General features: G+C 62.3%; 1 protein-coding gene and 1 long non-coding RNA gene across 2 annotated transcripts; both read left to right on the top strand.

The window, feature by feature from the left end:
* On the top strand, nucleotides 30–27,072 carry GLI4 (GLI family zinc finger 4). The gene is made up of 17 exons (XM_021090359.1): nucleotides 30–938; nucleotides 2,256–2,395; nucleotides 4,885–5,051; nucleotides 5,526–5,642; nucleotides 6,345–7,263; nucleotides 7,832–7,839; nucleotides 8,001–8,138; nucleotides 8,202–8,245; nucleotides 11,025–11,076; nucleotides 12,000–12,117; nucleotides 12,191–12,330; nucleotides 13,843–13,960; nucleotides 19,467–19,622; nucleotides 19,932–20,296; nucleotides 21,941–22,034; nucleotides 24,962–25,131; nucleotides 25,555–27,072. The coding sequence occupies exons 1-17, from the start codon at nucleotides 378–380 to the stop codon at nucleotides 26,613–26,615; spliced, it is 4,368 nt and encodes a 1,455-aa protein (XP_020946018.1). The 5' UTR covers nucleotides 30–377; the 3' UTR covers nucleotides 26,616–27,072.
* LOC110255235 lies at nucleotides 19,969–22,570 on the top strand. Its single transcript, XR_002343678.1, has 3 exons — nucleotides 19,969–20,038; nucleotides 21,941–22,034; nucleotides 22,288–22,570. It is a non-coding gene; the product is annotated as an uncharacterized LOC110255235 (long non-coding RNA).

Here is a 27,072-nt window from a genome sequence, read left to right as displayed (position 1 = left end):
AGTCAGGTTTGTTAACCGCTGAGCCACGAAGGGAACTCTAATTTTCCTTTTTTTCTCTATTTTCTCACTTCTCTGATTAAGCTGATTCTTTGACTAAAGTTCCCCTAGAGACAGGCAGGCAGAGGCCATGAGTGGGAGGGGTCCACCCTCGGAAGGCCTCACAGGGTCCTGCTGGGTTACACCTTCTTGCAAGTTGGAAGAAGCATTCTAAGAACCAGGCTGAGAAGGAGACTCTGATGACCTTCAGGGAGGATTCCACGAAAAGGTGTTTGGGAAAACCTGTAACACACGCCTCAAGCCCTGGAGTTTGGGAGCGCGTTTCACGTGGCCTCGCCGTTTAGGGGACGTTTGAGACACCCCCCAAAAAGGGAGGAAGAATGTCTTCAGCAATTCCCCAGCAAACCATGCCGGTCCATGAAACATCCGGAGGAAGGAAAAATACCTTCCAGTTAGATGTGGGGGGAGCTTTTCATATTGTGGATGCCGCGGGGAGGAATCCAGGGGGTAAAAGGGCTTTGCTGGGTGTACGTGTGCGATGCAGCCCTCGCTCAGCACGGAGGGGCCCGTGCCGGAAGCGGCGGACCGGGTGCCGCGAGCTCAGCCGACCAACCAGGGGCCACCGGCCTCGACGGGCTGGGCATCCCCGCCCCGAGGGCGCGGGCTGGTCCGCTGCACGCGGAGGAGCCGGCTCTCAGCGCGGCGGCGGTGGCGACGGGCCTCGGGCACCCGCGGGGCAGCCCCCGCTCGGCGAGCGCCCTCGCCCACCGGACCGCAGCACGCGCGGCGGAGAGGGGAGCCGGCCGCCCCGGAGGCTCCGGGCCTCGCGAGGTCACCGAGCCGCCGTCCTCCCGGCGCCCAGAGCGTCCCGGAAGCGCGGGGCGGGCGGGGCGCAGGCGCACTTCCGGCCGGCGCGCGGGCGGCCGCCTCCCGCGCGGAAGGTGAGTGGGGCTGGGCGGCGGCGGGGGGTCCCCGGCCGGCCCTGCGCTCGCGTGCGGTCCCCGCGGGCGGGGTCTGCCGCCGCGGCCTGGGGGCTGGGGGCGCGGGTGGCGGGCCGCAGCGGGCGCGCTGGCCCCTGGCGACCGCCGGCGTCCGTTTGTGGGGCGTCTCTCCCACCCCCCCCCGCCTGGAGCCCCAGGGACGGGAGCTGTCGTGATGCCCAGTTTGCAGAGAAGAAACTGAGGCTCAGAGCTGCGTCTGGCCCACGGTTCGCGGCCGGACTCAGCCCGGGCAGCCTGCTCTCTGCTGCGGAGCGCCCCGAATTCGGGCCCTTTCCCACTGGGCACAGGCTCCAAGCTGGAAGGGGGTGGAGGAAGGCTTGTTCCTGGGCCGGTGGCGTTTGTGTCGCCTCTGCCTTCAGGCCGTTGCAGCAGCCTGAACGTGAGTTTGCTCTGGCCTCCCCGCGTGACCGCCACCTCCCCTCAGACAACCCGAGAGGGTGAGCGTCCCCTTTCCCAGACAAGTCCCCCGGCAATTAACCTAAGACGTGACTTAGGCGGTGAGGACCTGCACCCAGATGTCACGACTGCAGCCCCACCCTGTGTCGGCTTCCTTGGCTGCCAGCGCCCTCCCCATCCTAGGGGGTGAGGTCCGATGAGGCCGCCCCAGAAGGCCTGCGCTGATGAGCCCTGTGGGGGCTGCCTCCCCGACTCCTTGAAGCAGGTACTGCCCGTGCCCTCACTTTTGTCCTTCCCCTGCCTCCTATGCGCCCCAAACAAGGACCCCTACTGCATCACCGTTTTTGCAAACCAGACGAAAGAAAAGTATCTTTGAGGCCAGAGGCGCCTCCGAGCACTGCGGGCAGGGCTGGGGCGTGGCGGTCCCAGCCTGCAGCCTCTGAGGAGGGTTTTCCTCTGAAAATGTCTCGTTGAGATGTAACCTGGAATGCTCACGCTCCCGCAGGCAGCTGAAGGTTTTTGCCCCCCGCCCCCAGCTGTGATGTGGGAAGTGTTTCTGGGAGAAGCAGCTTGATGTGCTCTGTGGGCAAGGTCGCGGGTGGGATGACATTCCAGGCCACTGCTGGGATGGGAGCGTCAGCTCAGTTTCTGTAGGTGTGCTGGCACCATCCACGTGGCGAACTAACATGCCAGGGACCTGGTAGCCCCGCGTCCCGGGCCTCACATGTACCTTCTTGGTATTTTGTTCTCTGACCCAGTGGCGGGGCCTCCAGCTCCCCTGTGGCTGACGGGCAGCTGGCTTGCACCCTCTCCCCTCGGATCCCTCTAACCCCTTCATCCTGCTGTCATTTCACTTCCCAGGTCCGGGTGCGCACACCTCAGCAGGCCTTGGGGGAAGATGGCGGCCCTGGTGGACAGTCAGGAGCCCCCTCACGTCCTGTCCCCTGTTGGTCTCGAGTCACCAGGGACACCTGGAGCCCAGCTTCACGGTCAGCAACATGGTATTTGCCCTGCACTGTGCTCCTGCTCCCTCTGGGCACTGTCACCGCGGGCAGGTGGCTCCCTGGGTGTTGGGGCCCCTGTGCCCTGGTGCCTGGGTTGGGCCTTGGGTAGTGATGGGGGCTGAGGACCAAGCTCTATGAGCAGCGATTCCCTAGGGGACAGTCCCCTGGACTGTGTTTTTTTGGGGGAGTAGGGGTGTAACAAGCAGCCTTAATGGCAGGCCCGGTGCAACAGGGGAGAGTCACGTCATTTCCCTCTCGGAGCCTCTGTCCCCGCCAGGAAGATAGTGTCCAGAGTTCTGGGTGAGCTGGTCTGGGTGGGACCTGCAGGGAAGGAGCTGCTGGCCTTGCTTCACCCCCTGGCAGAGTCTGGGGGTGTCCAGGTGCAGAACTAGCCAACAGCTGGTTGGAGGAGGACGTCCAAGCCTGTGGTGGCCCCTGTTCGCACTCAGCGGTCAGGAAGTCCGGGGGTGGGGGGTCCTTCCATGCCCCCTGGCCTGCAGGAGACCTGGTCTCACTCTTCTCACAGTCGAGGACACAGATGAGCTGGTGACAGCCAGGACGAGGGCCCAGAGGTGTCACATCCCACTCAGGGCCAGTCCCTTTAGCCTGCACTGCTATCCTAAAGAGCTGGCAGTGGGCAGGGGCAGGGCCCACTCTGCGCCCGGGGCTCTGGCTCTTGGCAGGTCCCGGTGCTACAGAGAGTATGTCACGGCAGCTGCTTTGTCGAGCAGAACTGTGCCGGGCGCCAGCTCCGTGCCGAAGGCTCTGGGTGGATTCTCTCGAAGCCCGGGCTCAGCGCTCCCAGACGGGCGCCAACAGATGAGGACTCGGAGGCCCAGAGAGCTCAGGGGTGGCAAGAGCTAACTGGCCAGTGCAGGGTGGAGCAGGAGCTGCCAGCATGCCCTGTGCCGAGCCTGCCTCCAGGACCCCCCTTGGCCCACTTGCCGTCCCTGTGGTGGCCAGGCCAGGGGTGTGGATTGAGGGCAGAGCTGGGTGCTGCCTGCCAGGAGCCCACACATGCCCTGGCACATACAGGGTTCAGGCCTGCGCCGGGCCAGCCGCCTGTCCCTCCGCAGTGGTTTCAAGACCTTTCCCAGGACTCGCAGCACCCTGTCCCCATGGGCCATGCCCCCGCCCCTCCTGCAGTCCCAATGTGGGGGCCCACACCTGACCTTCAGTTTCTCATGTCACCCTCACACCAGCCTGGCAAGTAGGACCTCTTGTCTGTGTTTCCGATGGGGACCCGGAAGCCCGTGGAGGCCAGCAGCCCTCCCACCACAACACTCTGACTCAAGTCCACGCCCTTGGCCCCCACAGGCCCAGCAAGCCGTGCTTCTCCTTTCGGGGAGGCGGCCCAGCAGGACGGGAGGGGCTGTCCGCAGGAGAGGATGGCTGGTACCCGCCTACAAGGCCCCAAGCCCACACAGGTGGGGCTGCCCCACCTGCTCTCCACCAGCCAAAGGCAGAAGGGCCCAGAAGGCTGGTCTGGGGTCCCCGAGCCGTGTCTAAGTGCCCTGACGTGCCCAGGGCTTGCCCGGTGGGAGGAAGGGGGGAGCAGCCAGCCGCTTCAGCCCTCTGTGCGCTGTGCCGGAAGCATGTGGGGGGACCCTGCTGGAATGAAAGAGCAACACGGGGCCACCACAGGCTCTGGAGAGGGCACCGTGCAGGCAGGGACAGAGTCAGGGAGGCCCGAGTGGGGGCATCAGCCCCCTCCTCAGGACAGGCCCGGCGTCCACGTGGTTATCCAGGGCGGAGACGTCCCCTCGCAGCCCGGCGCGCCCTCCTCCGCTGCTGGCTTCTGCTTTGCTCCGGGTCCGCAGAGGCTTTCACAGGAAAGACCCCGGCGTTTCAGGAACCCGCCTCCCCACGCTCAAACCAGAGTCCATGAGACGGGCCGGAAAGAGCATGCGGGGATCCGTCCTGAGAGGCCCGGGGTCCCTCCAACCTCCCACAGCCTCGGTCATTCCAGGAGCCAGTTTCTAGGCCCGAGGGGCTGAGCGCAGCACTGGGCGCCAGGGAGCAGAGGGCCTCCTCAGAAGGGGAGCCCTTGCTGTAAGAGGTGCAGGGAGCAGCAGGGGCAGAGGGGACGTGGCTCTGGCCCCGGGGCCTGGGCTGGGCATGAAGCTGGGGTCGTGCAGTAATGTGCTCGAGGCTGCCCCTCACGAGCCTCTGGGTGCGGGCGGTGGGCAGGGCGCCGTCCCGCTTCTCCCGGCAGCTCCCTGAGGATCGCAGCAGAGCCGGGCTATGCTGGGCTGGCCAAGGATAAACCCAGCTTCTCGGGGACTGGTGCCCAGGCTGTGCCCGCCAGAGCCGGTGCTGCCAGAGTGAGTTCTGGAAGCTTTGGTCTGGAGCCCTATGTGCGAACAAGGGAAAGCAGCACCGGAGGCTGGACACCTGGGGCCTAAGCCCAGGGGTGGGGAGGCACCCCAGTGGCTGGTGCCCGCTGGCTGTCCTCTGCCCAGCCTGCTCCTCTCCCCCACGTCCAGGCCTCAGGACACGCTTTCTGTGCCATTTTATAAACAAGGAAAGCTTCCAGCCCCCCGAAAAAGCACCCATCGTCCTCCCGGCCTCCTTGTCCTCCCCCTGGAGCACCACCCCCCAGCGCTGCGGTGTCCACTCAAGCCCTGGACCTGGGGGCCTCGGCCCAGGTCGGGTAAGCCGGTCACTGTCACTAGTGAGGGTGGCCGAGCTGTCCCTGCGTCATAGCCGCCCCAGAGGTGCCCAGCCTAGGGGGACACGGCACTGGGCACTGTGGGAGGGAGGGCGTCTCGACGAGCCACACAAGCAGCAGCCTGTCCACCTGGCAAGACCAGGCCGCGCCAGGCCCTGAGCCCTCAGATGGGTGAGGGCAGCACCCAGAGCAGCCCATGCTGCCAGGCCTGCCCATACCAGGGCGGGGGGCAGCTGGGAGAGCAGTTGAAAGGCCCGGGGTGGCTTTTGGTTGGCGCCCACCAACCCCACCAGTATTGCGGCACAGCCAAGCAGTGCCTCGGGGCACCACCTCCCGATCACCCCAGTCCTTGGCGGCTCTCGGGGAGCCTCTGGAGGGCGAGGAGGCGTGTGTGTGTTGGGGGTCATGACCAATTCTAGAGAAGGGAAGCTGAGCCCCAGCTCTTGTGCCCCCCAGGCTTCCCCGTCTGCAGCCCTGAGGTGCCCTCCCAGCTGCCACAGGAGGAGGGGCTGTGGGACCTGGACCTCCAGGACGAGCAGGAGGACCAGATCGCCAGAGACACCTGCCTGCCAGGTGAGTGAGCAGACCTGCTCCTGGGTCTGCCCAGAAGGGCATTTACCCGTGGTTGCAGGCCCACCACTTCTCCCTGGACCACAGTGCTCTTCTGTCCCCCTTGGCCCTCCCCTGTTCGGTCCCAGTCTTGTTGCTGTGACTCTCTCTGGACTGCGAGTGCAGCCCAGACCCCCATGGGCCCCTGCCTGTCCAGCTAGAGTGCCCAGCTTGGCATCACTGCCACCCCAGGCTGGCAGCTGGGAAGTCATCCTGTCCCCACCCCCTGCAAAGTGCCCTTGGCCTCCACTTGTCCCCTCCGTCCAGCTCTGGTCCCCTTTTCCCCAAGGCCTGGCTGGGGCTTCCTTCATCCCTGCTCTCAGCCCCTTGTTCTCCTTCCTCTTGCCGCCCCCTCCCCCAGAGAAGCCCTTGGGGTGTCCCCTCGGGGTCTGCTCCCCCACCCCCCGCCAAGCCTGGAGGTGTCCAAGGTCTGGTCCCCGGAAAGCCGACCTTCCAGGTGGGCAGGAGAGCTGGACTGAGAGGCAGTTGCCGCCCAGACCTTGGCCGGTCCAGGGGCGAGAGCCTCCCTCCCTCGGGGTTCTGGGCAGCCTCCACCGGGGCGGGGGCTCCCCGCTGGCCACATCACCTGGAATGGGGCAGGGTCCCCGAGAGGGACGGCCTCGGGGGCCACTGAGTGCGCCCCGCCTCTCGCGTTTCTCACTCCAGATTCCGAGTCGGAGCCCCAGCTGGCTCCGTCGTCTCCCCGCCCGCGCGGCCCTGGAGAGGAGGTTCACGGGGGCCGGGACCGGGGCGCGCTCCGGACCCTGCTGAGGCGTCTCGCCCGGAGGCCCAAGTGTGGGGATGGCTTGGGGCAGGAGTGCAGCTTGGAGCAGCCGCCGGGAGCCGGGCCCTGCACCCAGAAGAGAGGAGGCCCCTGGCTGGGGCCGCAGGGAGCCCTGGGGACGGAGGGTGGCCCGGAGCGGGCCGCCGAGCTGGCGGGCAGCTGTGCCAGGGGCTCGGGCCTTGGGGCCCGGCAGGGCGGCCCTCGGGGCGGGAAGCCGCACCGCTGTGAGGCCTGCGGCAAGAGCTTCAGGTATAACTCGCTGCTGCTGAAGCACCAGCGCATCCACACGGGCGAGAAGCCCTATGAGTGCCCCGACTGCGGCAAGCGCTTCCGCGGCTGGTCCGGCTTCATCCAGCACCACCGCATCCACACAGGTGAGAAGCCCTATGAGTGCGGCCAGTGCGGCCGCGCCTTCAGCCACAGCTCGCACTTCACGCAGCACGTGCGGGTCCACAACGGCGAGAAGCCCTACGCGTGCGGTGAGTGCGGCCAGGCCTTCAGCCAGAGCTCCAACCTGCTGCGCCACCAGCGGCTGCACACGGGCGAGAAGCCCTACGCCTGCAGCCAGTGCGGCAAGGCCTTCATCTGGAGCTCCGTGCTCATCGAGCACCAGCGCATCCACACGGGCGAGAAGCCCTACGAGTGCCCCGACTGCGGCAAGGCCTTCCGCGGCCGCTCGCACTTCTTCCGGCACCTGCGGACCCACACGGGCGAGAAGCCCTTTGCCTGCGGCGCCTGCGGCAAGGCCTTCGGCCAGAGTTCCCAGCTCATCCAGCACCAGAGGGTCCACTCCCGGGAGTAGTGTGCGCGTGAGGCCTGGCGGAGCCGCGGGGGGCCGGGGACAGCGGCCTGGTGCGGAGGGGACTCTGGGGAGGGCTCCGGCCTCTGCGCGCCACCCATTTGGCACAACCGGCACCGTGCGCTGTGTCCCGAATAAATTTTTTCTACCTGACGGCGACGAGGAAGGCCGTGAGGCTGCCCCATCCCCGAGGGCGTGTCCACTTGGAGGAGCCGGGTGTGGTCAGCACCTCAAGATGGGTGTTCCGAGGCCAAGACCCAGGCTAGGCGGGCCGGCCGGGTGCCCGCTGGCACCCTGGACTGCGGTCTCCAGCAGTCCTGTCCCCCACCCCACCCCGTGCGTCTGGGGGAGGCGTGTAGTGTGCTCTTCAGCCTCGAGCCCTCCCGGCTGCTCTGTGCGCTTCTCACCTGCCTCTGCACCTGCTGGTGGCTGCCTGAGGCCAGCGGGCTTCAGTGGAAGGCGCCCCTGTCCAGCCTTTATGGAATTTGGAGGCCCAGGGGTTCCCCTCCTGACAGGCCGCTGCAGCTGGGTGGTGGCTTCAGCTCTGCCCTGTAGCTCTCCCACCTCCAGCCCCTGCGGTAGAGGGGGCAGCTATGTGAGTGGGGGTGTCTTCTCCCTGCCCCCCCCTGCTCCCTCCTGGGCTGCTGGGACCCTGCTCCTGCCCCACGTAGAGGAGTAGCCCGACCTCTCCCAAGGCAGCAGCTCCAGGCCTAACCTCCCCAGCCTTCCTTTTTCCCAGAGGCCGCTAGCAGCCAGCCCAGCGATGGGCCGCCCTGCCTCTCCAGGCTGCACTCCCAGGGCCGCAGCTACCGAGGGCTTCTGACCCCACCCCACCCCCAGGGCCAAGGACTCCTTGAGTCCTCTCCACTGGTGCACAGTGAGGCCCTGGAAAAGAGAAAGCCCGCTCTCTCCTCACTCCCCTGACCCTAACTCTGCGCAGGTATCGCAGTGCTTCTGCTTTTGGGCAGCCAGGCTGCAGGGCGGGTGAGCAGAGTCCTCAGGGCTTCACAGGGAGCAGGGGGTCAGCCTGTGCTCCAGAAGGTTCGTCCTGCAGCCTCAGCGCCGAGGCTGGACTTGGATGCCTGTGCCACGACTGGGCCTCTTGGGCACCCCCACGAGCAAGCCGAACCCGGCAGTCCTCCACTGTCCCAGAGGGGCCACCAGGTGGGGAGGGAGTGGTCGCACCCCCCCCATCCATTTTCGGGGCAGGCAAGTCAGGAAGGCTGCCGGGAGGAGGGGAGGGTGGTCAACTCTCAGCAAGGTCTCTGTGTCCCCCCTTGTCCGGCAGAGCCCACGAGACGGCCTGAGTGGCATTTGCGTTGCGTTCCTTCCGTCAGATCCACTCGGCGCTTGCCGGGAACCCAGACTGGCTGGCTCCTGGGCTCCTGGGGCGTCGCCACCTCCGTGCCCGCTGTTGTTTGTCAGCATCTGGCCAGATGTTCCCTGAAGCCCTGGGCGCTTGCCGTCTGTCTCTGAGCCTGTGTCCTCCTCTGGAAACGGGGACAGCGGTCTCTCGATGCTGCTTAGGGTGTTTGCGAGGATGGCTGTAGGGACTTTGTACGCCCCCAAGCGCGCAGCAAAGTCCCGTAAGAGGGGGCTGCAGGAAAGACGGCCGACGACAGGGACAGGTCAAGGACAGTTAGTGGACAGTCTGAGCAGAGAGCCACCTGGGGCTGGGGCTGGCCCCGGCGAGCACAGGGGCCCTGAGTGAGAAGCAGCAGCGGCCAGAGAGGGATCATCTGTAGGGCAGAGTCCACTTTGGGCCCTAGAAGGAAACAAAGGCGCCAGAGGGGCTGGAGCTGGAAAGAAAGACGGTCCTCGGGCGCTTCCCAGCCCCACGCGAGGGAGGAGGGCCCGAGAGCCGACTTAGTCACCGTCTTGGCTGTGTGTGCGGAACGTGGGACGGACTGCACTGCCTGTGGGTCAGCGAACAATGGACAGAAACGGGCCTAAGTGTGGAGACTTTTTAGTTGGATACGGATTTTTATTTTTGCATCAGTATGAGCAGTGTGGCATAATGGTTAGGAAATGGATTTAGGGCGCTCCTGCCGTGGGGCAGCAGATTAAGAATCTGACTGTGGCAGTTTAGGTCACTGTGGAGGTGAGGCTTTGCTCCCCGCCCAGCCCAGTGGGTCAAAGGATCAAATTGAGTCCCTGGCCCGGGAACGTCCATACCCTGCAGTGCAGCCACAACAAGAAAAAAAAAAGAAAAAGAAAATCGACTTTGTGGGTTCCCTGGTGGCTCAGTGGGTTAAGGATCCAGCGTTGTCACTGCTGAGGCTTGGGGTCACTGCTGTGGCGAGGGTTTGATCCCTGGCTGGGAACTTCCACATGTCATGGCATGGCCAAAAGGAAAAGAAGAAGAAAATCAACTTTGGAATTTAAAACCCAACTCTAGGAGTTCCCGTCGTGGCGCAGTGGTTAACGAATCCGACTAGGAACCATGAGGTTGTGGGTTCGATTCCTGCCCTTGCTCAGTGGGTTAAGGATCCGTTGTTGTGGTAAGCTGTGGTGTAGGTCACAGACGCGGCCCGGATCCTGCATTGCTGTGGCTCTGGTGTAGGTCAGTGGCTACAGCTCCGATTCGACCCCTAGCCTGGGAACTTCCATATGCCGCGGGAGCGGCCCAAGAAATGGCAAAAAGACAAAAATATAATAAAATAAAACCCAACTCTACACTTAACTTTAAGGTTGGCCACCTTACTAATCTCCAAATCGGTGTTCTAATTAGAAAAAAAAAAAAAGGAGGTATTAGTGTTCCAGAGAGACAGAAGCAGTCGGGTACGTAGGCAGGTAGGTAGACAGATATTAGGAGTTGGCTCATGAGATTATGGAGGCTGAGAAGTCCCAAGACCTGCAGCTGGGATGCTGGAGACCCAGGAGAGCCGGTAGTGTCGTGTGGTCTGAACGCCAGGAGACCCGGGACCCAGAAAAAGCCGCTGTTTCCGTCCACATCCAAAGGCAGAATGGCACTGATGTCCCAGCTCCAGTCAGGCAGGCGGGGTTCCCTGTCACTCTGCCTCCTTGTCCTATTCAGTCTTTCCTCTGACTGGCTGGACCCCCCTAAGTTAGGGAGAACATCCTGCCTCACTCAGTCAGCTGCTGACTCAGTTGTTGATCTGACCCAGAGTAAAGTTTGACCAACTATGCGGACGCCCTGGGGCCCAGTCCAGCTGACTGAGGAACTTACCTGTCACAAACAGACAAGAATTGTTGTTGATGCCATGGGGTTGGCCTTGTTCTTCCTGCTACAGGTTTGCTCTCTCGCTGTGACACAGAGCAGAGCTCAAAGAGGCCCCAGCCCTCCGTCCGTCTGTTTTAGCCCCTAGAGGGCTAAGAGAAGCCTCCCGGAGAAGGGCTCTGCTGGGTCCTGCTGGGGCCTCGTGCCACGGCCAGGGGTTGTGACCAGGGAGATGGGCTCAGAGGTTGCCGTTCAGCTGACTCATGGTCACAGCCATGGCTGGGTGCAAGATGCTGGGATGGGCAGGCAGAACCATGAGTCCCTCTGCACACACTTTCAACACCGGTGCTGCCCACATGCTTGGTCTTTGAGTTGCTACATGACATTCCATATCGGGCTGCCTCAGTATCCCATGGTGTCTCTGAGCAACACCGGACTAATGACCCACAAGTGGAAGCCATGGACTCATCTGCTGTGTGCCGTGTGCCCCTAAGCAGGTGGGCAGGCAGGCAGCCTGTCCCAGCATCCAGCTCCTAACACCACTCACTCTACTTCGTAGCCCAGCTCTGCCTTGGCTTCTAGGCCATCTCGGGCAAGGTCCACAAGCTCGCCAAGCCGCACCAGTATATTGTCAGTAACGAGTCTACGTCACAGGGCTTCTGTGAGCACTAGACAAGATCGTTATGTGACAAGCCGGCAGAGCACAAGCCAGAACCAGAAGGTGGCAAGTAAGAATTTTAACGCCTTGCTTTCCACCTGGGGAATAATGCATTAACCCCTCAAAATAGCTGATGATGTCTGTCTATCCCCACCCCATCCGTTCAGTAAGCCTTTCTGGAGCACCTGCTCTGGGCTGTGCATACAGCATGTCGCGCCCAGCTGTCCTCAGCCTGTGCACCTCTGCATGATTCAAAAGTCACTGGGGTGGCCACTTGTATCAGTGGCCACATCCCCTGACTTTCTCTTTTAAATCTTTTAAACCCAAGGCTCCAAGCTTCTCAGGCCCCACCAGGGAGGACAGATTCAGTGGGCCTGGGGTAGAGCCAGGGAATCTGCTTAGTTCCAATGCCCCCAGTGATGCTGACAGTGTGCCAGCTTTGGCGTCTCTGGTCTCATCCAGTCCCTCGAAGCAGGCGCACCTTGAGTAGGTGGTTGCCCAAGCCCTGCTCAGTCACCACCTGGATAGGCAACTCAAACTGCTGCACAACAATGGCTTGGGCCAGAATGCCAGCTCTGCCCTCTGGGCCTGCCATAGCCCGGCTGCACTCAGTGGCAAGAAGAGCCCTCAGGATGCGAAGGTAGTGGTTATGCCAGGGTAACCCCCGCGGTTCTTTTCTGGGCACTCAGTCCCTTCAGACTGTTGCAAGGACCGCATGCGCCCTTCCTCCCCGAAACTACTCACTGCGACAACCCAGAACTCGCCTTCCCACTCCCCACCCCATCGACCAGAGTCTTCTAGAGCCATGAGTTGAATGGTGTCCCTCGCCTGCTTCCCAAAGCCCTGCCCACGGCCTTTCAGGGGCCTACACCCACTTCCTCTTGGTCATTGCCTCCCAGAGTCTCTGCTCCACCGACTTCTCCGAGGCCCCATCTTCCGCCTAGGCCAGCACCTCGGACAGCTCCAGCGGCGCGCGCCCGCCGCGGCGCGCAGCTCCACCGCCCTGAGGCTCTCCGGGTCTCCAGACGGGGTCCCCGGGCCGCTCCTCCGAGCCGGTGCTCTGGGCCCCTCCCCCAGCTCCGTCCCCCAGGTCGGTCCCCTGGGAGGGGGGCCCCCGGGGGCCCCCGAGCTTCCTAGAGCTCCCGGAAGTTCTCCGAACGGCGCGGGGTGGGGCTCACCCTGGGCGCGGCGCGCGCTTCCGGCTCGGCTCCAGCCAGGTCCGGGCTACAGGTGAGTGGCCCTCGCGGTGGGGGGCGCTGGGCCTTCCCTCCCGCCGTCTTCTCGACTAGCCGGCAGCGCCCCTCGCCGCTCTCAGCCCCGCGACAAGCTCCTCGACCCCCCAGCCTCGGAGCTGCGTCCCTAGAAAAAGGCGCAGCCCGCCCGCCGCGCATAGGCCCCCAAAATATTCTCCTCCCACCTCCTTATTTTAAGGGGTCCGCTGAGAGATTTGAAAATCCAGGGAAAGGCTAGGTTTCCCTTTGGGAGAAGCTGAGAGTGTAAAGTCCCGGCTGCTGTGCCCCTGGGGAGGGCATCAGGCCCTGGGCACCAACCTAGCAGCACGGCTGGGATTTGCTTTCCTCAAGACCTTGCCACGGATCCGGATCCGCACGGAGTCCTCATCCCCGGGGGATAGCAAGCAGCGCTGTCACCCGCTGTGATTTACACACACACACACACACACACACACACACACACACACACACACACACACACATACACACAGCCCTCCACCTGCCGCGGAGACAGGACCAGGCTCTCCTCTTCTGGGGGCGGGGTCCAGGGACCGGGTACTCCCTCCCAGCCCCCGTCTTTGTCCCTTGGGCCACAGGCCCTGACCTTGACGTCTGGCATTCAGTGTGCAGCCCCCTGGAGGGCTGTGCAGTCTCCCTCCCCTCCTGGGAAATCAGCCCGGTCCCTGAGCTCAGGGGAAATTGAAGGCTGGTCCTGAAGGAGCACAGGTTTTAACAAAATTCTTTTTTGTTTTGTTTTAATTTTAAGGGATTATTTGAGCAAAAGTTATTTAGAACCAGGCAGCACCAAACCGGACTGGCTAGGCGTGCTCCCAGGTTTCTTTTTCTTAAATAGCGTTTTGGGAGTTTGCCCCCTTTTCTCACCCTTCCTCTCCTGACCTTGAGCCCTGTACAGCCCCATCCCAGACGGAGGCCTAATTTCCTTTGTCCCTTGACACTGACTTAGGTGAGATGCTGCTGCCTCCCTGCAGTCTCTCCGTGCTCTGGTTCAGGGTCTAGTGTCATTTGCTGCCTCTCTTTCTGGTTTCAGACCAAGAGGGTGGAGCTCAGAGTGGAGAGCAGATTCCCAGGCAGGAAACCCTGGAGGAGGCAGAACCCCAGGGCACCCCGGGGACAACAGGGCCAGGGAGCTGCCAGGCCCTGCCGAAACCATTGAGGGTCACGGGGTGGGTGTGGCAGCCACACAAGACCTGCCCTCAGCAGGCGATTCCTGGGGAGCAGAGGAACCACGAACCTGAGCCCAGAAGCCAAGCCAGCTTCGCTGCCAACCTGGTGACCCTCCAGGAAGATTGCGCAGGAGGGAGCCCTAGTGACCCCAGCTGGAGGAGCCACTCAGAATCCAGCAAGTGTGGGGAGACCCAGCTGGGAGAACAAGCCTCCGCGCATGCAGGGCCGGAGTCCTGAAGCAGCGGAAGTTTCCCAACAGGGAGAAACCTCAGAAGTGCAGCCGAGGTTCGTGCACCACTCACTCAAGCAGCATCTGCGGTTCCAGAATGTGGCCAGGCCTTCAGCCCCATTCAGCACCAGCAGGTCCACACCCAGGAGAAGCGCTGCACCTGCCAGCAGTGTGGGCACACCTTCAGTGGCAGCTCCTTCCTCAGCAAGCACAGGTGCATCCACGCCGGGGAGAAGCCTACGAGTGCGGCGAGTATGGCCAGGCCTTCAGGGCCCTGTCGGGCTTCTTTCTTGGCACCAGCAGGTTCACATGGGGGAGAAGGCTTTCTACTTCACCCACGGCTGGAACTGAGGTGGCCAGTGTGTCCCAGAGGTCCTCTGGGGCCTCTGCAACGTGGAGCAGACCTTGAGTGGACAGCACTCGGGTGCTGGTGACGCCTGTTTCCCCGCTCTGGGTGCATGGAGACCACCATGGGACCCCGACTGAAGCTGGCCCACAACCTGGACCCTGGTGAAGATGCCTGGGCCTACTCCCTCGCCCTCACCTCCAGCAGGGCCTTGGCTGCCCTCTGGGCCTCCACGTGAAACAAGCATGAAAAGAGTCCCTATTGCGGACAGGAGAGAAGGTGAGGCAGGGTGGCTGTGCCCTTTCTCTTTCTCTCCCTGGACGACATGGAGGCCTTGCTTTTTTTTTTTTTTTGGTCTTTTGGCTGCACCCATGGCATATGGAGTTCCCAAGCTGGGGGTCCAATTGGAGCTGTAGCTTCCAGCCTACGCCACAGCCACAGCAATGCCCGATCAGAGCCATGTCTGTGACCTACACCACATCTCACAGCAACACCGGATCCTTAACCCACTTAGCAAGGGCAGGGATCAAACCCACATCCTCATGGATACTAGTCAGGTTCATTACCACTGAGCCGCGACGGGAACTCCTGGCTTTGCTCTTGACAGGGTAATGTAGGGAGCGCCAGAGGGGTTCGTGGGCACCCTGAAGGCAGCCTTGGCCGAGGCCTAGACCACGGCTCAGCATAGGGGACCAGGGCTGGGCGTGGCGCGTTAAGAGGACAGGGGCACGCTAAAGGGGCAGAGGGCGTAAGGGGCATGGTGTGGAGGGTAGTGGGAGGGGCACGTAAGGGGAAGGTCGCGACGTGCTAGGGGGCGGGGACGCGTAAAGGGGCAGGGCCCGTCAGGAGGCGTGGCGTGTAGGCGGGGCGCGCTGAGGGGGCGGGGCGCGCTGAGGGGGCGGGGCGCGCTGAGGGGGCGGGGCGCGCTGAGGGGCGGGGCGCGCTGAGGGGGCGGGGCGCGCTGAGGGGGCGGGGCGCGCTGAGGGGGCGGGGCGCGCTGAGGGGGCGGGGCGCGCTGAGGGGCGGGGCGCGCTGAGGGGGCGGGGCGCGCTGAGGGGGCGGGGCGCGCTGAGGGGGCGGGGCGCGCTGAGGGGCGGGGCGCGCTGAGGGGGCGGGGCGCGCTGAGGGGGCGGGGCGCGCTGAGGGGGCGGGGCGCGCTGAGGGGGCGGGGCGCGCTGAGGGGGCGGGGCGCGCTGAGGGGGCGGGGCGCGCTGAGGGGGCGGGGCGCGCTGAGGGGGCGGGGCGCGCTGAGGGGGCGGGGCGCGCTGAGGGGGCGGGGCGCGCTAAGGGGGCGGGGCGCGCTAAGGGGGCGGGGCGCGCTGGGCGGGGCGCGCTAAGGGGGCGGGGCGCGCTAAGGGGGCGGGGCGCGCTAAGGGGGCGGGGCGCGCTAAGGGGGCGGGGCGCGCTAAGGGGCGGGGCGCGCTAAGGGGGCGGGGCGCGCTAAGGGGGCGGGGCGCGCTAAGGGGGCGGGGCGCGCTAAGGGGGCGGGGCGCGCTAAGGGGGCGGGGCGCGCTAAGGGGGCGGGGCGCGCTAAGGGGGCGGGGCGCGCTAAGGGGGCGGGGCGCGCTAAGGGGGCGGGGCGCGCTAAGGGGGCGGGGCGCGCTAAGGGGGCGGGGCGCGCTAAGGGGGCGGGGCGCGCTAAGGGGGCGGGGCGCGCTAAGGGGGCGGGGGTGAAGCCTCAATCGTGAGTTGGTTGCTGCGTCTGTTCAGCTGCAGCGCAGGCCCAGGTTTCCCCGAGTGGTGTTCCTTCCCGAGCTTTTGGTGCCGGGAGAAGAGTGCAGGGCACAGGCCCCGCTTAGCGTGGGCGGTGTTCTGGAGGTGGTCCTCTGCCTGGGCCTCCTGGGCTCTTATGCCTGGACTGCACTTCCGTGGGATGGAAGTCTGGGGAATGGTGTGTTGGACTCATGGTTGTCGTGTCGTTTGTGGGACGATTGGCCTTCCTGTGTTCCGGAGGTACTGTGCTGGGCAAGGCTCTGCTTTTTGGGTCGTCTCTTTAAGATGTCTCATTTGGGAATTTGCGTTGTGGCGCAGCGGAAACGAATCCGGCTAGTGAGGAACGATGAGGGTTCGGTCCCTGGCCTCGCTCAGTGGTGGGTTAAGGATCCGGCGTTGCTGTGAGCTGTGGTGTAGGCCGGTGGCTGGAGCTCCGATTAGAACCCCTAACCTGGGAACCTCCATATGCCGCGGGTGCAGCCCTCAAAAAAAAAGCAAAAAAACCCCTAGATGTCTCATTTGTGTGTATGTTTCATGATTCTTTAAATTTGTTACAAATAAATAGTGCAGTGTGCGGTGCTCATTTACTGGGCGTTTCCTGCTGCAGCATGCAGTGAAACACCTCCAGATACAGGAGGCAGAGGGGGGCTGGTAGGAGATGGGTGGGGGACTCGGGGTGGGGGCGTCCCCTGGTCCCAGGGCTGGCTGGGAGCCCCAGGTGCAGGGGGGAAGGTCTTCAGCTGCAGGCACTGGGAGGGCTTCTTCGGTGCGTCCATTTTCTGGCCTCTGGGGATGGGGCCAGTCTCTGGCCACCCTTTGCCCCTTCAGTGACGAGGGGCCTTTGCCTGCCTCCCGCTGTCTGCTCTTGGGCTCTGAATCTCCTTCTGGGCCCTGGGCAGTCGGCGGGGATTCGGGCTACCTGGGTTCCTTCCCTCCCAGGCCTGTCGCCGCCGGAAGGCCTGCCTGCTGTGCCCGTCCCCTTCATCTCCCCCTCCCCAGGCAGTGGGAGGCCCCAGGCCCGCGTTCTCTTGAACTTGGCTGTGCCGAAGACTCTCTGGGCAGTAAAAGGGAACCCTGAAGGGCCAGCAGGCCTCGTCCTCCACTGGCATGACCAGCAGCCGCGTTCCCATCATGCCTGTTCTGTTGGCCCAGCCCTGGAAGTATGCCCAGCAGAGCCGAGCCCGAGAGCAGCACCGAACAGGGACCTGTGGTTTCCAGCCAGGAGGTTCGGAGCTGGTCTGTCAGCCCAGCGCAGCCTGGCTTAGCTGGGCCAGCTGAGGCCTGTGGCTTCTCCTCTCCGTGCTGCAGCGCCTCCCTTGGGAAGCACACACTTCCTGGTCTGCAGAGCAGCCTTGGGCACTTGCTAACATCAGAAGAGCTGCTGAGCTCTGAGGAGGCCGCCCCGGGTGGGTGTGGCTGGTGAGGCCGGAGTGGTTCTGCCACGTCCCCGAGGGCTGCTGGGTGGAGGGTCGGGACAGGCCTGGTCGGAGCCCCAGGCCAGTCTGAGCCCTGCTTTCCCCTCTCCGCACCCACCCCGCCCTGGCACCATGAAGCTTCTCTGCCTCCCTGGGCACTGCCCAGCTCTCCGGGGCCCAGGGCCTGGACGTGGAAGCCAGGGGGACCCACTTCATGCGGCACAGCAGGTCACAGTAACCCTCGGGCCTGGCTTGGGCGGGCGACGCATCGAGGGGCTGCTTCAGGGCCCGAAGGATCCTGTGTTGTGGCCGGGACGGGAGCCCTGAGGTGACCAGGCCCCCTCTCCTCCTGTCTCCACAGCCCCATGTGGTCTCAGGCTCCGGCCGCTGGCTGCCCTCCCCCAGCCTCTGTGAAAACCCTCAGAGAGACGGGTCACAGGCCCATCCTGGGGCGCCTGAGGGCGGGGGTTCCAAAATCATCTGGGGCGATGGAGGGAGAGGAGCACCCCGGAAGGGACCGCATGAGGGAGGGGTCCTGAGCAGAAGCTAACGACAGCCCCCGGGGCACTCCGGAACTGCTGGAAGAGAAAAGCCGTGCACATCCCACAAGGCAGCCGCGTGAACAGAAGGCGCCTCCAGGCACCCGGGTGGAGAAGCTGGGTCGGTTGGGGAAGAGCGCGCCCGCCCCGCCCGAGACCGGCTCCGGCCGCAGCCCACGGGCAGCTTTGGGGCTTCAAAATGCAAGAGGCGGGAGCTCCGAAAAGCCAGACCACACCCATGTCAGAACCAACACCATCCAGCCAGGAGCGGGCGCCGCCACTTCCCTCTAGTGACACCCGGGGACACATGGTGGCGGGATTCCTGCCGGCGGCGCTCAGCCCTCGTCCAATGAGGAAGGGATGGGATGAGCAGAGGCTGGGGCGGCGGGGGGCCAGCCCGGCGGCCTCGGGAAATGGCCACTGGCCTCACAGCTGGGGGGGCGGCGGAGATGCAGGAGGAGGTGACCCTGGAGAGGGGGGTGGAGGGGAGGGCCCAGCATCAGGCTGATCAGGCAACGCCTGCCACTGTCCCGCCCTGGGCGCACCTGCCAGCAGGTGGCAGGAGTTGCAGGCTTCTGAGATCCGGCCTCTCTGGCCACGGTCCACGGCCCAGCCCCCGCAGTGGGGGCACCCCCTTGATGCAGGCGCCTCGTACCCCTGAGACAAAAGTGACATTCCCTACGCTCCTTTTAGAAATGAATACTTTAGAACTGGACAGCTTAGAGTCTTTCCGCGTCCTTCTCCATAAACACAGTCGCCCGTAAACTAAAGATGAGGCACCCTGAGCATAACTGCCTGTGCACTGAAGATGATTAGCACACGATGTTTCTCAGGAACTTTCCGAGTCTGTTCTGATCTTCTCTGATCAATAGGCCTTTTTGGCAAGTGCTGTTATTCTCGGCAATAACCCAGAAGACCACGCCAGGAAGCCGAGATCTCCTGACTCCAGCTCTGGTGACTAAGAGCCCCCCAAAGAGGGATGAATGCATGTTTGTCCCCGTCCTGATTCCTATCGGAAAGCCTGTTTTTCTCCTTTTTGCTATAAAACTCCTCGCAATTCTTGGGGCCGTGGGGGGGACAGTCTTAAGGGCACTGGCCTGCTGTGAACCTCCTTTGCCTGGCAAAGCCATAAAGCTATTTTTTCCTCCTTTCCCCATATCTCTGTCTCTGCGTTTCGGTTCGGCACCAGCAGGCAGAGGCCGATGGGCTGGATGCCAGAGCAGCAGACCGCCTGTAAAGGGACACTGTCAGGGAGCAGGGAGTCGTCTGGGGGCTCTCTGGGCTGGGCTTTCCAGAAGCATGTTAGAACGAGGTGGCTGAGGAGAGACCACAGGAGAGGGCCCGGAGCAGAGAGACAGCCACGCCCAGGCCCCCTTTACTGTCTGGGGCAGATGCAGGAAGGTTTTGGAGCAGAAACATCCATTCTGCAGGAGACCGAAGGACTCAGTGCCTGCGGAAAGGCCTGCAGCCCCCAGATCCCCCAGCTGCAAGGAACTGGATCCTACCTCCACCCGCAGAGCCTGCGAGCAGAGGCTCCCCCATCTAGCCCTCCCCGGAGACCCCAGGGCTGGCCAGCACCTTGACTGCAGCCTAGGCGAGACCCCAGCACAGCAGTCGGGTAACCCAAAGAAACTGGGATGCTGAATGGGCGTGCGGTCACTGAAAACCAGTGCTGGGGGCACCGGGACAGGTGGTGTGTGCCCGCAGCGAGGGCGAACATGGGCCGCGGGAGGGAGGACGGCGCCGCTGGCAGAAGCACCAGGACGAGGGGAAGTCCACCTGCACCACCAGCCGCCGTGAGGCTCGGCGCCCGGGCCAGGGCAGGTTCGAGGCTCCATGCCCTCGGCGGGCTTCCTCCATGGGGTGGGTCTCCCGGTGGCCCCTTCGGTTCTGCCGGCCTCTCCCCTGCGGCGCTGCCCCCTTCTCCGCGAGCGCTGACTTCACCCGTCCATTCATTCTCTCATCGGTCCCCAATCCTCGGAACCTGGTTGGAGGCCGCGGGGTGGGGGGGATGCTCAGGAGGCGCCCAGAGGCCTGGGGAGCGAGGACCGCGGGCAGGTGGAGGTGACGGCGGCCGGCACCTGCGGGCGAAGCTGGGGAATCGCCCCCTCGCGTCTGCGGCGCCGGCCCGCGGCCTCCAGAGCCGCCGAGTGCGCGGTCCTCCGGGCCTAGAGCGTCCCCGGAAGTGCCCGCGCCGCCGAGGCGCAGGCGGAGACGGCGCTTCCGGTCGGCGGCGGGCGGCGCGGGCGGCGCGGACGGCGGGCGGCGGAGGCTGCGGGGTGAGTGCCTCGGGGGGCGCCGGGGAGGTGGGAGAAGGGGGCGCGGGGCTGCCGACGCGGGAAACGGAGACCGGGGCACGGGGCCTGCCCGTTCCGGGCTGTCTCCGCGGAAGGGCGCGCGTCCGGGAGGAGAGCGGCACGCCCCCCGCGCGGGCGGCGACCGCTTCCCCGCCCAGGATGAGACCCCGAGGGCCGGCCTCCCCGACGGGGGTGAGACCCCGGGGGGCCGACCTCCTGGTTCCCTTAATCTCCGTGCTCGTAAGGTGCCACTGTTAAGTGTGTTTTTGGTTTTTTTGCTTTTTTGTTGCCGCCGCACCTGCGGCGGGTGGAAGTTCTCAGGCCAGGGGTGGAATCGGAGCTACACAGCAATGCGGGGGCCAAGGCACGTCTGCAACTATATCACACAGCTGAGCTGGTTCCTTAACCCACTGAGCAAGGCCAGGGATGGAACCCACGTACTCATGGACACTAGTCGGCTTCGTTACCGCTGAGCCACAGCGGGAACGCCTTAAATTACATTGTTAATTGCAAACAAGGTGGAACAGTGGTTAAAAAGTATGTTGGCTACTTGTTTTCTTTTGCAGATTACTTGTTTATAACTTTTATTAATTTTTTGTTTTCTCATGAGTATATAGTGGTTTTTATATGTTAAGGATATGAACATCTATGTTGCAAATATCCCCCTCCCTCAGTTTTTTGGGTCTTTTTATGGCCGCACCTGTGGCGTATGGAAGTTACCAGGCTAGGGGTCGAATCTCAGCTGCAGCTGAAGGCTATGCCACAGCCGTGCTGGATCCCATCTGCAGAAGCTTGAGGCAACATCAGTTCCTTAACCAGCTGAGCAAGGCCAAAGATGGAACCGGCGTCCTCACGGAGACAACGTGAGGGTGTTTAACCCGCTGAGGCACAGTGGGAACGCCTTTATTTTTGTTCTTAACGGCCCACCCACTGCATGTGGAATTTCCCTGGCCCGGAGTTGAATCTGAGCAGCAGCTGCTAACTGCTGCAGCTGTGGAGATGCCAGATCCTTTAACCCACTGCGCTGGGCCAGGGATCAAACCCTCCCCTCCACAGCGCCTGAGCTGCTGCAGTTGAATTCTTCACCACTGTGCCACAGCAGAAACTCTGCCCAGTTGTTTATTTGTCCATCTTTGTTTTTTACTTTAAATATCCTTGTGTAGTTAAATCTCTCAGACTAAACCTTTCGTGTCAAGCTGTGCAAAAGCTTTCTTCAAAGTTGCACCATTCAGGTCACTGTTTTTGTTTCATACTTTCACGTTCAAATCTTTGTATTTATCAAGAAAAATTTTAAATACATGACATTTCTATGTATTTAGCATTTAAGAGCTGATTAAAGGTGCTGGTTAGGAATTCCTGTCGTGACTCAGCAGAAGTGAACCTGACTGGCATCCTTGAGGACGCAGGTTCGATCCCTGGCCTCGCTCTGTGGGTTAAGGATCTGGCAATGCCATGAGCTGTGGTGTAGGTTGTAGATGTGGCTCGGATCTGGCACTGCTGTGGCTGTGGCTTAGGCTGGGGCTACAGCTCCAATTGGACCTCTAGCCTGGGAACCTCCATATACTGAGGGTTCGGCCCTAAAAAGCCAAAAAAAAAAAAAAAAAAATGCTGGTTAGTTCCTCCTGGAGCTGAGACCACAGCAGGCCACTAACACGTGTTACCACACCTGTCTTTGCTCCAAATCTGCCAGGGGCAGGGGTGAGGGGAGCCAGCATGGCCGGGACGGAGTTCCCAGTGTGTCCCATGGAACTCTAGCTTCTGGGGTGTCTGTTTATTCAGGCCCTTGGTTTTAGGGAGGTGGCTCTGGTAGGGCCCTCCCTTCTCTGAAGACACCCTGACCTCACCCCCCTCTGTCATTTTGTCCCCTGTCCTGCTCTTGCACAGGTTGTCCCACTGCTGGCCTCTCTGCAGGAAGCAGCAAGCAGAGCCCGGGGCCAGAGTGGCCCAGAGAGGACTGCCCTGATGAGCGCATGCACAGGTGAGGGCTCCTCCCCTGTCCTGCTCCCCAGCCCCCTCTCTGCCTGGCTCTCCGGGCGCGCTCCCCTCCAGCTTTCTCTTGGTTCCCCCACCTGGACACTTCCGAGAACAAGATTTTCTGCCCTCATTTTATTGAAGTATAGTTGGTTTACAGCATCGTTAGTTTCCAGGGTACAGGAAACCGATTCAGTTACGTATAGATTCGGTTTTATATGTTTGTCTTTCACATTATTTTCCGTTCTGGTTTATTACAGGACACTGAGTGCAGTTCCCCGGGCTATACAGTAGGACTTTGTGGTTGGTTGTATGTGTAGACACTTGTGTCTGCGAATCCCAAACGCTTAATTTACCCTCCCCCCGCTCTGGTAACAAATTTTCTCTGTCTAGGTTTTCGTAATAATGGCCATTCCGACTCGTGTGAGGTGATACCTCATTGTAGTTTTGGTTTGCATTTCTCTAATAATTAGCAATGCTGAGCATCTTTTCATGTGCCTCTGGGCCATCTGTGTATATTCTTTGGAAAAATGTCTGTTTAGGTCTTCTGCCCATTTTTTAAGTGGGTTGTTTGGTTTTTGAATATCAAGTCGTATGAGCTGTTTGTACATCTTGGAAATTAAGCCCTTGTTGGTTGCATCATTTGCAAATATTTTCTTCCAGTCTGTAGTGTTTGTTTTGTTTATAGTTTCTTTTGCTGCACAGACGTTTGTAAGGTTGACCAGGTGCCATGTGCGTATTTTTGCTTTTGTTGCTGTTGCTGTGGGTGACTGGCCTAAGCAGTGCTGTGGTTTATGTCCGAGGAGGTCTTGCCTGTGTCCTCTCCTGGCATTACAGTGTCATGTCTTCGACTGAAGTCTTGCAGCCACTTGGAGTTTATTGTTGCGTGTGTGCTGGGAGGGTGTGCTCCAAATTGACTGACTTGCATGCAGCCGTGCCGCTTTCCCAACACCACTTGCTGAAGAGACCGGGAAAAAGGCACTGTGTGTCCTTGGCCTCTTTTGTCAAAGATAAGTGACCACGGGTGTGTGGGTTTATTTCTGGGCTCTCTACTCTGGTCTGTGTGTCAGTTTTCACGCCAGTGCCACACTGTTTTAATCACTGCAGCTTTGTAATGTGATCTGTGAAGTCTTGGAGGGTTATGCCACCAACTCTGGAGAATGAGCATATTCATTCTCGGTTGTGTCTCACCAAGGCCCAGCAGTGTCAGCAGGCTTGGGCTCAGGGCCAGTGGACAGGACGCGTGTGGTGAATGGAAATCTAGCTGGCCTCCTACCTGCTGGCCACCTCCCCCCTCAGCTCCAGGCCTCTGTGTTCTGAATTTCAAGCCACATTTGGGGCTGGCAGAAGCTGAGGGCTCATATGCAATTTCCTGTTGCTAAATTGTCATGTGACCAGTGTTAACCACACCACCTTCCCTTAGCAAACATGCCCTGTTCTGGCTTTTCTCTTTTTTTTCCTTGTCTTTTAAGGGCCGCACCTGCAGCATATGGAGGTTCCCAGGCTAGGGGTCCAATCGGAGCTACAGCCGCTGGCCTACGCCACAGCCACGGCCACGTAGGATCCAAGCCACATCTGCGACCTACAGCACAGCTCAAGGCAACGCCGGATCCTCCAGCCACCGAGCAAGGCCAGGGATGGGCCCCGGTCCTCGTGGAAGCTAGTCGGGTTTGTTAGCTGCTGAACCACGATGGGAACTCCCCGTTCTGCCTGTTGTATGTCATGCTCTCCGAAGGTTCTGGCTCAGTGGTGGGAGCCAGGGGAGGCGCCGCTGTGGCTTGCAGGACACTCATGGTCCCGTCCTTCCAGAAATCACAGAACCCCCAAGTCAGGCGTGTTCTCCCTTTGGGGGTGACCCAGGGGCCCAGCCGTGGAGCCGCCCCACTGGCCCAGGACTCTGTGCTTCTCCCCTTGTCTGACCTTAATCCTCACCAGATTCGGCTCAGACGGGGTTCTTCAGTCGCGTGATTTGGGGCTAAATTTTAGCAGATGCTGCCATCCATAGTGTGGAGGAAAACAGGTTAGTCACAGCGAAGCCATTCACTTGGAAAAGGAGCAAAGAGAAGCACCCTGTCTGGGCTGTGCCCGAGATACAGGGCCTGCGGGGCCCCAGGCTGGGGGCTGGTCTCGGCCTCAGCGCGGTGACCTGCATCTGTGCCGGCCGGGGCTTCTTGCTCAGGACACCTGGCGGCCCAGGTTCTGCCTCCCGGGCCTGTGCCTCTGCCTGTCAGGGTTTCCCGTGTGGGCACCCTGGGACGGGGCGTCTCTGTTGGGGGGCGGCTGTGCCTTGTAGGGTGTTGAGCAGCCTCCCTGGCTTCTCCCCTCTAGGTGCCAGGAGCACCCCGTCCTGGTTGTGACACCAAAAGTGTTTTCAAATGTGGCCCCACGTGCCTGGGGCTGAATTGCCCCCACTGAGAACAGGTGCCATTCAGGGTCCCTGAGGGCTGTCACTGGCAGGACCTGGAGCCTGGCCGGGTAGGACTGAAGAGAGAGCGTGTGGCCTCGTTTTAACCTTGAGTAACTCCATTCGTCATAATCAGTGCCCCTGAGTCAGTTTCTTGAACTTCCACGTCTCTCAAACTCCGAAACCAGGGCCGGCCCTCCCCAGGCCTCCCCTGCTCCCTGCCAGGGCCAGGCCTCCCCAGCGCCCCGCTGCAAGGTCTGCAGCCCCCTGGATGGCGACAGTCTGCGGGCACTTGTCTGCTCTAACCTGCCCAGGACAGCCTCCTGACCCCAGCCCATCTGCCGTCTCGAGTGCCGAGAGGTGTGGCCGGGCTTTTAACTGCTTGCAGGCAGAAGGGCTTCCTCTTAACCCAGGGATGTGCTCACCCAGGTGGCCCTGGCCCTGTCTCACCCCCCACGCGCTCCCTGTGGTGGCTCCAGTAACGACACAGCATTCTGAGAGCCACACCGCTAAAGCTTTGGTCTAAACAGGTGGGTGTTCGGTGCCCACGAGCCGAGGGCCTTGTGTAACCGGCTGTTCACCACCCCCGAGCCAGGACCAGGAGGCCACCTCAGCACAGTCAGCTCCGCCTCCCTCAGCAGGGGCTGTGCCTCTCGTGCCGACCTGACTGGGGAAGGAGGCTGCCTGTGGATCTTGGCAGGTTGGGGAGCCGTGTGGCTGTGGACGCCCGGGGTCAGGGAGGGAAAGGGCCTGGATGTGTGCCATCCGCCCGGCCGCCCTGTGCCTACGGGGCCCACCGTGGCCCCTCGGCTTTGCGGCAGCCACGGTCCTTGGTGTTCCGGGCCATGAGACCAAACCAGGCCGTTCCCAGGGCCAGGGCTCTGTCTCAGGTGAGAGGGGTGGGCACCGTCCACAGTCACAGGGAAGGCTCTGCATTGGCCCTCCCCCAGCCCCTTGTCCATGCCTGTGCCCCTGGGGACATCTCCTCCCCTCTGGTGTCCCTCCGGTAGCTCTGTCGTCACACGGCTCTCTGGGGTAGCTGTGGCGCTGCCGCCATTCTCTTTTTACATCCTGTGTCTCTGCCCTTTTCCAGCTTTCTGAGCACAAGCATCAAGTGGCGGCTGAGCTTCCAGCTGTGCTGCTTCAGTGGCTGAGCAAGGGGCTCCGAGCACAAGGCTGATGCCACAGCAGGCAGCCCTGGGAGAAGGGGGGTTCCATGGAGAGGCCGTGCCAGGACTGTTCCAGGGGCCTCCCCAGGCCCCAGGGTTTCTGGATCCCTGTGCAAAGGAGGAAGCTGAAGAGAGGCCCGGCCTGGCTGTTGATGAGGAAACTGGAGGGCCGAGTGGCCGTGAGGACAGCATGTCCGGGTCAGAGGTCACCCTGCACACAGGCCATGTGACTGATGGGCGAGGCCCCTGGAAAGGGCGGCCGTATCAGTGCAGCACCTGTGACAGGAGCTTCAAATGCTACTCGGATGCGGTGAAGCATCAGAGCATCCACTCTGGGGAGAAGCCCTACGAGTGCAGCGACTGCGGGAAGGCCTTCATCCACAGCTCCCACGTCGTCAGGCACCAGCGCACCCACAATGGGGAGAGGCCGTACATTTGCAAGGAGTGTGGGAAAGCCTTCAGCCAGAGCTTTAACCTCGTCAGACACCAGAGGAGCCACACGGGAGAAAAGCCGTATGGATGTGCCGAGTGTGGCAAGTCCTTCGGGCAGAGGTCGGACGCAGTGAAGCACCGGCGCATCCACACTGGGGAGCGGCTGTACGAGTGCAGTGACTGCGGGAAGACCTTCATCCACAGCTCAAACGTTGTCCGGCATCAGCGCATCCACCACGGAGAGAATCCCTACGAGTGCAAGGAGTGCGGGAAAGCCTTCAGCCAGAGCTCCAACCTGATCCAGCACCAGCGGGTCCACACCGGGGAGAAGCCCTACGCCTGCCAGGAGTGTGGGCGTGCCTTCAGCCGCAGCTCCTTCCTCAGCGAGCACCGGCGCATCCACACCGGGGAGAAGCCCTACGAGTGCAGCGAGTGTGGCCGCGCCTTCAGGGCCTTGTCAGGCTTCTTCCGGCACCAGAGGATCCACACCGGGGAGAAGCCCTTCCGCTGTGCCGAGTGCGGCAGGGCCTTCCGCTTGAGCTTTCATCTCATCCAGCACCGGCGGGTTCATGGCACGGAGTGACCCTGTGGTGGGGTGAATGCGCAGCAGAAAACTGAGCAGCCGCCTGGCTTTGCCCCGCGTCGGGTCCGCGGGCTTTGTTCTGTGGGCGGTGGGGGAGGGAGAGAAGCCTGGGGAAAGCAGGCTCCACCAGGGAAGCAGAGGTTTTCCCAAAGGAAAGGAGCGTGCTGGCACCTCTGAAATCAATTTTTCATTTTCTTAGCATTGGTGTTTTCCTGAGGTCTCATTTACATGTGGTGAAACGCAGAGATCCTAAGTGCTTGGTTCGTGAGTTGTGCCTGTGGGACGACCACAGCGTCCACTGCAGCACTTCCCCCCCCCGATGACCTCCTCGCGCCCTCGCATCGGCCCCACATCCTCAGAGGCAGCCTGTGCCCTGGGATCTGTCACTCGTCTCGTGTGTTCCAGAACTTTACATAAATAGGATGACACACTTTTAGGTTTCTTCCCCTTTGCTTAA

This window comes from Sus scrofa, chromosome 4 (assembly GCF_000003025.6).
Source record: "Sus scrofa isolate TJ Tabasco breed Duroc chromosome 4, Sscrofa11.1, whole genome shotgun sequence".
In the NCBI taxonomy this organism is placed as follows: Eukaryota; Metazoa; Chordata; class Mammalia; order Artiodactyla; family Suidae; genus Sus; species Sus scrofa.
Note: the sequence above shows the minus strand (reverse complement) of the source record. Positions and strands in the feature narration are given on the sequence as shown.